A 12,104-nucleotide genomic window follows, 5' to 3' on the forward strand; every position below is an offset into this window, starting at 1 on the left:
AGCTCCTCCAGCAGTGCTGTACTGCGCATGCGCACTGTGTCCGCTGCCTGGGCAACTGGGCATTAGTCGTGGGAGAATTTAGGTAAGAGGCGAATTAAAACTAGAATAAAACTGTTTCCGCGGCGCGTTCCGCTTCTCAGGAGGATGGTGCGCGGTTCTGAGTTGTGCTGCACTTTTATTTCTTTTTTATCGCGACGCGTTTCGACTTAAACTTGGCTATAAAAGTGCAAAAAACGCCCTGCGCGCGAGGCAGGAAGAGCTCCAGTGCGAATAAAACGCTTGAATAGAACAAGATTACAGTTCAACCGGAAACGCAGAACGACCTGAGGAGATGAATATTATAACACTGTAAACAGTGAGTGTGTGTGTGTGTGAGAGAGAGAGAGTGTGTGTGTGTGTTTCACTGTTTATGGGAAATAATGGAAAAGCTTTTATGAAGCTGATCGTGCGAGACACACAGACGGAAATCAAATAAAAATAAACAAACAAACAAACAAATAAAGATAAATAATGTATTTGCTTGTATATTGTCCATGATGATATTTGCTTGGAGTTGCAGTGAGAGTTATAATTCCGTCATGCTGAAATCGGACTGACTTTCAGTATAAGAGTTAGAGAGAATTAATTCCTGCACCGCCATTTTGAGCTTTTTTTTTTTTTTTTTTTTTTTTTTTTTTTGCTTTATAAATATAGATTATAATATATCTCAGAAAACGCAAAGTGGATTTACAATGAAAGAAAAGTGCGTCTTAGTATCACGAGGCAGGCTGTGTTTCTAAAATCTGAGTGCGTTCATTACTGAAGTGTATTATTATTATTATTATTATTATTATTATGACTCGGAAATTAATAGGTCAAACACCCAGATGCCTTATTATATTTTACACTTCAGTTCAGGACTTTATTAATGAATCAGTTGATTAATTTCTGTATTTCTTTTCATCCGGATTTGTATCCTGTTTCCATTTCGAATGCATCTGTAGTCTGGAGAATGAACCCTGTTCACACGCCACACATCAGAGCGGAAATAGATCGCGCTGTACTAATACCTGATTTCCACACACGGCTCACTTTTCTGTCCCAGCCTGCTGTGATTCTCATCATACTGACTGAAATCATCAGATATCCGATCAGATCTGATAACATTCGTTATTAAAGACGTTACGGCGTCGCTCAGGCTCTGTGCTGTTCTGGGTAGTGTTTAAAATCAAGCACAGGTACTAAATTCTACTCATCTATCAACCTCACGATAGTGCATTGTCTCAGAAAGGAATAAATATGAGGATTTTTCACACCTTTTGTTCTGATTTCATCGATTTGCGAAGGATAAAAGTTTCAAATTCGGAAGTGTAAGAAACAGCGACCTCTATAGGCACAACAACAAAAATAATTTGTAAAATGATTATTATTGTTGTTGTTGTCGTTATGATTATATCTAATTCTCCAGAATATATTTGACTACAAATATACATTTATTTTTACACATCCTTATCTAAGTATAATTTTCAAATAATATAATTCATACATTTTTAACAGTAGAATTTACACATTTATTAATGTTTTATTTCTATCATTCATATTAATTCCTGCATGTAAGATTACTGTGCATCAGTTTATGTTTTCTGTTTGTTTACAGTTTATGTTTACAGTTTGTTTATGTTTACGGTTTATGTTCACAGTTGTTTATGTTTTCTGTTTGTTTACAGTTTGTGTTTACAGTTTGTTTATGTTTACGGTTTATGTTCACAGTTGTTTATGTTTACTGTTTGTTTACAGATTGTGTTTACCATTTGTTTATGTTTATAGGTTATGTTTATGTTCAGTTTACATTTTACAGTTGGTTTATGTTTACTGTTTATACTTTACAGTTTATGTTTACCTTTTATGTTTACAATTTGTTTACAGTTTCTGTTTACAGTACGTTTGCAGTTTGTGTTTACAGTTTGTTTACAGTTAATGCTTATGTTTACTGTTTTTGTTTAGTTTATGTTTACAGTTTATGTTTGTGTCTGTTTCAGATCTCGTGTGTCTCTCTGTCATGGACGGCTCGACCCCTGAGTTTGACATGTATGGGGCGATGGAGTGGAAGGACGGCGTGGGAACCCTCCCTGGCAGCCAGCTCAAGGTCTGTGCTCAGGACCCATGATGCATTGCTTCTTCTGTTGGTAAATGTTAGTAAACTGCTAGGGCCAATTTTGTGGCAGGATCTGTGGTCCTGAGATAAAGTCTTACTCAGAAGGACACGTGTCTTCTATGATCCTTATTTTTGGACGGATTTGACCAAGCAGTCCTTTAATTCTGTTTTTTCTCCCTCAGTTTCGTGTAAACGAATTCGGGGTGCTGGAGGTCATAACAGACGTGGGAGAAGAGGAAGGGGTCAAGAAGGCTCATGCTACCACCACATGGAGTGTCCCTACAGCACAGGAGGGCAAGTACACACACACACACACACACGCGCGGTACTACACACATGAACACACCAGCACACACAATTGTTTATATACATATGCATAAACAGTATACACACACACACACACACACACACACACATATTAATACTTTCTGACTGTTTTGTGTCCACAGCTCTGTCGGTTGAGGTGCACTGTGGTCGTGTGAGTGTCTGCAGTAACAGGAAGGACTCTGCTACCCACTTCCTGCCTGATGGACATCACTGCACCAACGGCTGCCTCCACCCAGAGCAACAGGAGTGAGTGACCAACAGACATGTATTCCTTACACTATTCCACATTTATTCATGAAGTGTTTTGGACTAGTTTAAGCCGGTGAGGCATCACTCCTTCCTCGTCCCTCTACCTGCAGAAAGAGTAAGTCTGTGAAAGAAGATTCCAGGATGAACGGTGAGGTCACTCGGGTCAGCAGGAGGAGACCACACCCAGCCAAGAGAGCGGAGGAAGAGCTAGACGAAATGACGGAGGTGGTGGAGGAGGACAATGAAGACAACGTCGGTTTCTCTTTTTTACCTTTCCTTCCTGCTTTCTTCTCTCTCTTTTTAAATGCTAATTCATTGCTTTTGAATTAGGCCAGGAGGCCACACCTCCTTTACTCAGACTGACAGGTATGTAGGCCACGCCCCCTTCTCTGACATTGACAGGTATTAAGGCCACACCTCCTTTACTCAGACTGACAGGTATGTTGGCCACGCCCCCTTCTCTGACACTGACAGGTATGTTGGCCACGCCCCCTTCTCTGACACTGACAGGTATGTAGGCCACACCTCCTTTACTGAGATTGACAGGTGCATAGGCCATGCCCCCTTCTCTGACAGGTACAGAGGCCACACCTCCTTCACTGGGACTGACAAACAGGCCACACCCTTTCTATGGAGATGAAAGTAGCTTAGAGTTCATAGACGGTATTGTGGGCGGTACTTTAAGTCTATATATGGACGTTTTCAAGCAGGAAGAAGGAAGTCATTAACATTCATATATGAATATTTGTTTTGTCTTATTTATGAAGAGGTTTCTGTGTGTGTGTGTGTGTGTGTGTAACAGGAAGAGAAAGATGGCCGCCGGCTGGTTCGAGGAGGTCCCCGGGGCCGCAGGAAGCGCCGGGGAGACGCAGCTTTGCTCAGACAGCGTAAGTCCTCACGTATTTAACACTGAATGTCACCGTAAACCTTATCAAACATGTTTCCTGTGATTAAATCATTGTGGGTGAGTGAATTTCCGTTTGCATTCTGGTCAACGTGTGAAAACTCTCTTTAATAAAGTGTTATTGCATCATAATATGTAAGAGCCAATCAGGGCTTAATATGCAAATTTACAAGAGAGGTTATGAAACGTGTTATCGCACTGATCTAGCAGAAGAAGTGGGTGGGGCATGTGTTTTTCTCTATGAGAGTTCAGTATCTTTACTTAGAAAACGCAGGAATCTGTGTAACATAATGTTCCTGCCTTTAGCTCCTCCCAGCACAGCGATGTTACAAGTCACGCACAGGGGAATAAGACGGTTTAACCCAAGGTTTTTCTGTTTCTTTGCTAGCGGTTTCGTACGGAGGGAGGAAGAAATCATGGTGCTGGGCTTCGTATCTGGAGCAGGAGAAAGCCCTCGCCGCTCCCAGCAAACTGTTTAAAGAGGTATGGGGGGGAGGGGGAGGAGCTTTTTAAGCGCTGCTATTTGTGGTATTTAATCGTCTAGCACACAAATCTTTCTGGGGTTTAAACGCGCCCAGAAACACACATTACAAGCTAAAAGTTTCGATTTCCAGCAGATTTTCAGTCTGAGATCAAGCTGTTTAAGCGCAAAGACGTTTTCTGGAGCCGGCTGTATGTGTGAACATGTACATATGTGTGTATTTACATGCTGTGTGTGTGTGTGTTGCAGCACCAGTCCTTCCCTCAGAGTAAGAGCGGGTTCAGAGTGGGTATGAGGCTGGAGGGCATCGACCCCCTACACCCCTCCATGTACTGCGTTCTCTCCGTCGCCGAGGTAACTGTTCACAGACGACCTTTAGTTCAGGAGTATCCCGTTCTTATCGTTTCAGTATTAAATATTGAACGGCTTAAATAGTTTCTGTGTCTGATTTCACCACCATGGTTTATTCCTCACGTCCGGACACCGCGTGGTGTTTTCCGCAGGTATCCGGGTACAGAATGCGACTGCACTTCGATGGTTACTCGGACTGCTATGACTTCTGGGTGAACTGTGACTCTACCGATACTCACCCTGTGGGCTGGTGTGAGAAAACCGGCCACAAGCTGCATCCGCCTAAAGGTACCGTACAACACGTAGGAGGGCGTGGAGTATAAAGTATAACAAACCCCAGGGCCGTTTCCGTAGCCTAGCTAAAAACGTAATCCGATGCCAAAAATATCTTTTAAATATTATATTAGGCTAGTTAGTGTGGTGAAAAGTTTGAAATCGTATATTCACTGGTTGGGATCGTGCTTTTTTTGCACGTCAGTGTTAAAATCCACAGCGCCCCCTAGTGGTCCGGGGCCCCTAAGTGACCGCTTCTAGCAAGAAACAGTCCTTATAATAGAAGTTATTTTGGAGTCCACACTAGAGTCACTAGAAGATGTGTTCCACTCATGTCAAATACATTTAAAGTATGAGTGTGATGTTTGAAGAGGAGCTCCCTCTTCATGACCGGAGGGTAATTACAGCTCGGATCCCTGTCCCGCGTTCTGCATGCTGATGAATCCACTGTGTACTGTGTTTGCAGGGATGAAGAGTGAGGCGTTCAGCTGGTGTTCGTATCTAAAGACGAATAAACTGCAGGCAGCACCCAAATCTCTGTTCCACAACCACAACGCTGTGAGCGGATTTCTTTTATAAATAAATAAATAGATAAATAGAACAGCTCGGGTATTTTTTGAGCGATAAAAGACGAGCCCTCGAGGAGAGTTTATAGCTGCTGGGATGTAAGGTGTTCACGGATGCCGCACAGGATTAAAGGAAACTGTAAAAGGAATGAAGCAATGAGTGAGTGAGTGAAATGAGAAACGGTAAGAGGTGGCGAGTTGCTATGGCGTGAGAGGAATAAAGCAGCGCGAGACGTGCCGCTGTAGGGAAATAATCGGCGTCAGGGTGGTAACAGTAGCTCCGTGTGTGTTTGCTCTTCAGACAGTCACTCCTTTAGGCTTCAGGGTGGGGATGAAGCTGGAGGCGGTGGATAAGAAGAAGCCTTCACTGGTTCGCGTCTCCACCGTTAGGGACATGGTGGAGAGCCGCCTGCTCGTGCACTTCGACAGCTGGGACGAGAGCTACGACTACTGGTAACCGGGAACGTGTTTTACACGCGTATTTATCCAACTTTGAGTTTAGCGTGTGGAGTAGACAGCGGGAGTAATGAGCACAGGGTCGTTACTGTATACACAGTGTAGTGGTACAGTATATAGAAGAAGTCATGTAAATGTCCTACCACTAGAGGGCAGTGTTTCACTGACACTTCAGTTGTGTGTGTGTGTGTGTGTGTGTGTGTGTGTGTGTGTGTGTGGTGGCTTTATGTGGACTCTAGATGGAGCTAGAGGATACACACACACACACACACACACACACACACACTTAAACTCGCCACAGATGTGTGCTGTTAAATTATACACACACACACATTAGTAATGGATCTCTGTCTGTCTGTCTCTTTCGTTACATGTATTTATTGTCTGTCTCTCTCTCTGTTAGTTCTACAGTACATCTCTGTGTGTGTGTGTGTGTGTGTGTGGGGGGGGGGGTTTAGTTTTATATGGTAATGTAAGCTTATATCTCTGTATTATATTTTAATCTGTAGGTGTGATGTGATGAGTCCGTATATCCATCCAGTTGGCTGGTGTCGGGAGAACAGCAGAACCCTGACCACGCCTCCAGGTAAAAGAAAGAAAATGGGGATGGATTAAGAAAGAAAGAAAGAAAGAACGGATAGATGAATGAACGAAAATGGGGATGGATTAAGAGAAAGAAAGAACGGACAGAGTAAATAGTTTGACTTTATGAAGATTGTTTATTGGTATGATTTATCTTCTGCGTTTGATGTTTCTCTGATGTTCAGCAGAAGGCTGGAGGAACCTTGGCGTTCCCCTCAAGACTGATTAATCTATAAACAAGTTCTCCTCCATGACACGACTCCCCGGATTCCTTAAAGAAAGAGTTTGTTTGCAGCGTCTCTGATCGGGTCGTGTGCTCCACAGGTTACGCTGATGCTGAGAACTTCTCCTGGGAGAGGTACCTGGAGGAGACGAGCTCATTTCCCGCACCTGCCAGGTCCTTCAAAGCGGTGAGGGAACAAGTGTGTGTGGAACCGTCTGCACAGTTTCAGGCTGTTTCATATCTCGTCTCACACACACACACACACACGCAGCTCGGTGTCTCAGTCCGAAGCGTTTTGTCTCCGTGTCTCTCTGCAGAAGCCTCCTCACAGTTTCCAGGTGAACATGAAGCTGGAGGCGGTGGACGTGAGGAACCCTGTGATGGTGAGGGTGGCTACAGTGGTGGATCGAGACGAGCACAGAGTGAAGGTACGAACTTATGTACACGGTGATGATCTATCCCCGCCCGCTTATGTTCTAAGCTCCGCCCACTTTACTTCAGAAGGTTCTAACAAGGTTTTCCAGGACCGCAAGCTTGAAAATCCTAATTCCACTAATCAAACCCGGGGAAATAATACCTAACGATAGCTTGACCTCTGACCTCTAAATGACCTCTAACGTGTGTGTTTCCCTCAGATCCATTTCGATGGCTGGACGGAAGAGTACGATTACTGGCTGGACGCAGACAGCCCCGACATCCATCCCGCGGGGTGGTGCGCCAAAACCGGACACGCCCTACAGCCGCCAATCAGTGAGTGAGATCGTTTTGGAGGCGGGAATGAAACTGGAGAACCCTGAGGAAACTCACACAAGAAGAACATGCGCTCTCTCTTCTCTTTACTGTGGTATCCATAGTAACGCAACACAAGAGTGCACAGAAAAAAGGAGGGAAGATGCAGAAAGATGAAAGAAAATGAAGCTGTGTTGGGTCATGTCGCGTTTCATCTCTGTCGCCCCCTGTAGGTCTGGAGGACACGAGTGAATCAGAGCAAGGCGGATGTCCTACACCCGGCTGCAGGGGGATCGGACACATCAAAGGAGCCCGTTATTCTGGACACCACAGGTGTGTGTGTGTGTGTGTGTGTGTGTGTGTGTGTGTGTGTGTGTGTGTGTGTGAGAACACCTTGTTTAACTCACCGGTTCAGGCTCAGGTCTGTCCATCCATCCATCCGTCCATAAAGACATAGCCATTGATCTAGATCTATCAATTTATTCTTCATATATTGTCCATCCATCCATCCTTCCATTCATTCACCCATTTGTGGACCCGTCCTTTCTTTTGTTCAATCATTCATCCATCCATCCATCTGTTCACCCATCCATTCTTTCTCCAATCTCTCTATCCGTTCAGTTGTCCTTCCTTCCATACACCCATCCATTTCTCCATCCGGTCATCAGTCCATCTGTCCGTCTGTCCATCCATCCATCCATCCATCCGTCCAAGAGGAAATCTGCAAAAATATCCAGATCTATCAATTTGTCATTCACTTATCTTTCCTTCCACATCCCCTATAATTTTCTCCATCCAACGATCTGTCTATCCATCTCTTCCTCCCTCTGATCCAAACATACATAAGTCTATCTGTCCATTTGTCTCTACGTCTTCTGTTATATTCTGTTATACTCCATCGATTCATCCATCCATCCATCCATCCATCAATCCGTCCACCTATTCATCCACTCCTCTGAGAGGCAGTCTGTAGTGAACAGAGAGAGAGAGAGAGAGAGAGAGACTGCAACCAGAATCCAAGCCAGAAAGATGGACAGAGAAAGGATAGAACTTGTTAACTCTTCCCTCGCTCCGTCTTTGTCTTTTCCTGTCCGTCATCTTCTGAACACACCCTATCAGAGCTTGTCTTCATGTGGATGGAGCGCGTGTTTTGTTGTGACGTGATGCGGTGTAAAGTGTTCTATCTGTCCGTTCTCCAGTCTCTCCTTCTTCTCGAGTGACGGTTCTCGATCCCCACCGGATCCTATTTGTATGCTAATACACCGGGCTGCTGAGATACCCTTCCTTTTTTCTTTTCGTATAAATAATAAGAAAATAAAAATAGGCCCGTCTTTCATTTCAGCCCCACGGGGATCCTCGAACACAATCCTGCTCCAATCCTCAGCTCTGTTTGGTAAACTCATAATCCAGACTCGACTTCTCATTACAGTGGGGGGATTAGGGCCTGAAATGAGTACCACATCAGGGAGATTTAATACCAGGCGTTATATAATGAGTCATTATTGAGCACGTATACACTACAGCACAGTGAAATTCTTTTCTTCGCATACCCCTGCATGTCAGGAAGCTGGGGTCAGAGCGCAGGGTCAGCCGTGATACAGCGCCCCCTGGAGCAGAGAGGGATAAGGGTCTTGCTCAAGGGCCCAACAGTGGCAGCTTGGCCGTGTGATAGACAGAATAGTTTGCGATGAAAAAAACCTTGCGCGTACTCGATTTACCGCTCAACCTAAACATGCTCGATCGCCCAGGACACACTTGGTGTCGGATGTTTTTACTTTGTTAAAGTTCTCCGCTGGCGCGACGAGGCTCAAGTAGATAACAAGCAACGGCAGAGTGATGCAATCTGAGGAAACGGATGTATTCTAGAACTTTCTTACTTCTGAACAGAACGGTTAGGACTGAAAGAACCCACGAGTTTAATGTAGAGTTAAATGTAGAAATGACCACATAACAGTGGCGGATGTTTAAACTGGTGCGCGTGTGTGTGTGTGTTTCCAGTGCCATGGGCTGTCCGTACTCCGAGATCAACATGAAGAAGGACTCGGTCTTGCCGGACCGGCTGAGCGGGGAGATGCCGGGTTCTGGAGTGGGCCGACCACGTCGGGTGGAGCAGAGCCCCGATAGGGCTGCACACAGTCTCGAGTGAGTGTTTCACCTTCGCTAGGCTCTTCTAGAGAACGAGTAGAATGAAGAATGAATGTTCTGATGCTTTTGAAATGGTCCGATCTGACGGTCCAATCTGCGGTATGTAGCCTTATAGAATATTAATGCATATTCGTGGCACCTTCCTTTCTGTCGCATTACTGAATCTGCGCCTCGGGCTCTGTGCATGCATGAGACTGCTTCTGAGTGCCGTGTTATCAGAAAAAGAGGCTTCGTTTAGAACTCCACAACATTCTTTGGTTTGTCTCTTGCATGTGAAATCCTCCTGCTGAAGGTCTCTCTTTCATTTCATAAAGAGTTCCAAGTAGAACCACTTTAACAGCCCACTAACCGTCCAAAGAACCAGCAAGGAACCTTTTTGTGAAAGCGTGTAGAAGAACACCGTTTCTATCATCCTTTATTACTTCTCTTTATACGTGATGGTAATGTGCCGTTTCAGTATTTAAATAATAAGCGGCGGATGAAAACCTCACCGGGATGAAGATCTCGAGTCGGCTTATACGAGAAACGAAGGCGTTCGGTTGATCCGCGGCAGATGAGTGAGAAAGCTTTTGATGAGAGCTCCACCCGTGAAACCAGCGAGTTTTTTGGAGCGTGCTGATTCGTTCCTGGACCGCCGCCAAAGTCATTTTTATGTCAACATTGTGTACAGTAAACAACTCGGAGCGTATAGGAAACAAGTCCAAGATGTCCTTTTTATTTATTTCTTTATTTATTTAGAAAATTGGCGCCACATTACACAGTTCACAGACGCTGAGAGAAGCCAATGTGCTGTTCGTCTGGCGACTCTACTCGTCAGCTTTCAACCTCTACTGGATTATTTTCTTCCCTAATGCATGAGCAGTAGCACCTGCAGTGCTGGTGCACATAACAACAGCAGTGAAAGATGTTCTCTAAACCTCTTCTTCCTTCACTGGGACTGACCGGTACACAGGCCACACCTACTTAACAAGGACTGACACGGAGGCCACACATTTATTAGGATTGACAGGTACACAGGCCGCGCCTCCTTTAATAATCTTGACGGATCCAGAAGTCACACCTCCTTTAATAGTCTTGACAGGTACACAGGCCACACCTCCTTTAATAGTCTTGACCGGTACACAGGCCACACCTCCTTTAATAGTCTTGACCGGTACACAGGCCACACCTCCTTTAATAGTCTGGACAGGAACACAGGCCACACCTCCTTTAATAGTCTTGACAGGTACACAGGCCACACCTCCTTTAATAGTCTTGACCGGTACACAGGCCACACCTCCTTTAATAGTCTTGACAGGTACACAGGCCACACCTCCTTTAATAGTCTTGACAGGTACACAGGCCACACCTCCTTTAATAGTCTTGACAGGTACACAGGCCACACCTCCTTTAACAGTCTGGACAGGTACACAGGCCACACCTCCTTTAATAGTCTTGACAGGTACACAGGCCACACCTCCTTTAATAGTCTGGACAGGAACACAGGCCACACCTCCTTTGATAGTCTGGACAGGAACACAGGCCACACCTCCTTTGATAGTCTGGACAGGTACACAGGCCACACCTCCTTTAATAGTCTTATCCGGTACACAGGCCACGCCTCCTGTTGGAAAATATCAGGAGCACAGCCTTGTGAAAGACAGATGTATGAATGGCAGAAGTCACACCTGGTTGTCCTGCTGTATCTCAGTGCCACACGTTTCCATCTTTGTGTGTGTGTGTGTGTGTGTGTGCGCGCGTGTGCACTCGTGTGTCCGTCCTTCTGCCTCTTTGTAATGATGGATGAACAGAAGGAGTCAGGAGTCACACACTGATCTGTCACCTCCGTTCCTCGCTTTCTCAGCAAACCTGTCCGTCACCTGGACAAGGCCGACACGGCAACCATCGCCATGGAAATGCCGCATCAGAAGCCGGTCGGTACGGAGTCCAAGCGAAGGTAAAGGCCAGCTTTAAGCTGTTTAATTAACGTTCACACACACTGACATTCAGCCATCTGTCTACTTAAAGATTCCTCTCGGGAATGTTTTCCTCGGGGATTGATAAGGCCTGGGTCGGGACTGGCCTTGAGGGAACCGTGTAGTGAATATTATACACATATTTATATTTACTGTGCTCTTCCAGGGCTTTATTGCTTTGTTTTGTTCTTTTTTCATGTACTTTGTCTTTACGAACCCTTTTTAATCCGTTTATACCCGAGGCTCCGCTAGTGTCCGAGCCTGGTGTGGTGTAATGCTGGATCTCTCCGCAGGCGACGTGGCCGTGCCGCTCGGACGTATCCGATACCCTGGAAACAGAGATCGGATTATAGTTCTGACGCCTCGGGCATCTCCAGAGCTCTTTATCACAGATTGGTTTGTAATTCCAGTTGGTGTCCAGTAGACCTCGCAGAACTGTGTGAATCACAGCTCGGTTCGTAATGCCTGCTGGTGTGTGTGACTCACAGCTTTCCCGATAAGGCCTCGTGGTATCCGGCTGGCGGTACGATTGGGACGATCCGCAGTCTGACGGTGGGGGAGGAGAAACAGACCCAGCATGATTTGCGCACTTACTCACGTTGATTTCTCACGCATTATTCTCCGCTCGGGCAGCAGCGTTCGGTCCGGGGCCACTCTTTGAAAGTTTGATTTAACGCCGCACTTAACGCCACAAACAACACGGCGTGCTGGATCGAGCGCCGTTTTACT

At 45.5% G+C, this 12,104-nt stretch overlaps 1 protein-coding gene across 2 annotated transcripts in view; it reads left to right on the plus strand.

The window, feature by feature from the left end:
- l3mbtl3 (L3MBTL histone methyl-lysine binding protein 3) overlaps window positions 1-12,104 on the plus strand; it is a 19,310-nt gene continuing 7,206 nt past the window's right edge. Inside the window, exons 1-18 of one of the 2 annotated variants that reach the window (XM_017455270.2) lie at window positions 1-82; window positions 2,019-2,125; window positions 2,317-2,428; window positions 2,584-2,707; window positions 2,821-2,962; window positions 3,513-3,597; window positions 4,003-4,097; window positions 4,345-4,449; window positions 4,599-4,734; window positions 5,186-5,277; window positions 5,587-5,738; window positions 6,251-6,327; window positions 6,648-6,733; window positions 6,864-6,974; window positions 7,182-7,296; window positions 7,509-7,608; window positions 9,274-9,417; window positions 11,264-11,356. In XM_017455270.2, the coding sequence (XP_017310759.1) occupies window positions 2,039-2,125; window positions 2,317-2,428; window positions 2,584-2,707; window positions 2,821-2,962; window positions 3,513-3,597; window positions 4,003-4,097; window positions 4,345-4,449; window positions 4,599-4,734; window positions 5,186-5,277; window positions 5,587-5,738; window positions 6,251-6,327; window positions 6,648-6,733; window positions 6,864-6,974; window positions 7,182-7,296; window positions 7,509-7,608; window positions 9,274-9,417; window positions 11,264-11,356 (1,856 nt within the window). In that variant the 5' untranslated portion in view covers window positions 1-82; window positions 2,019-2,038. The other variant, XM_017455279.3, reaches the window with a different exon arrangement.

The sequence above is a fragment of the Ictalurus punctatus genome, chromosome 2, assembly GCF_001660625.3.
Source record: "Ictalurus punctatus breed USDA103 chromosome 2, Coco_2.0, whole genome shotgun sequence".
NCBI lineage: Eukaryota > Metazoa > Chordata > Actinopteri > Siluriformes > Ictaluridae > Ictalurus > Ictalurus punctatus.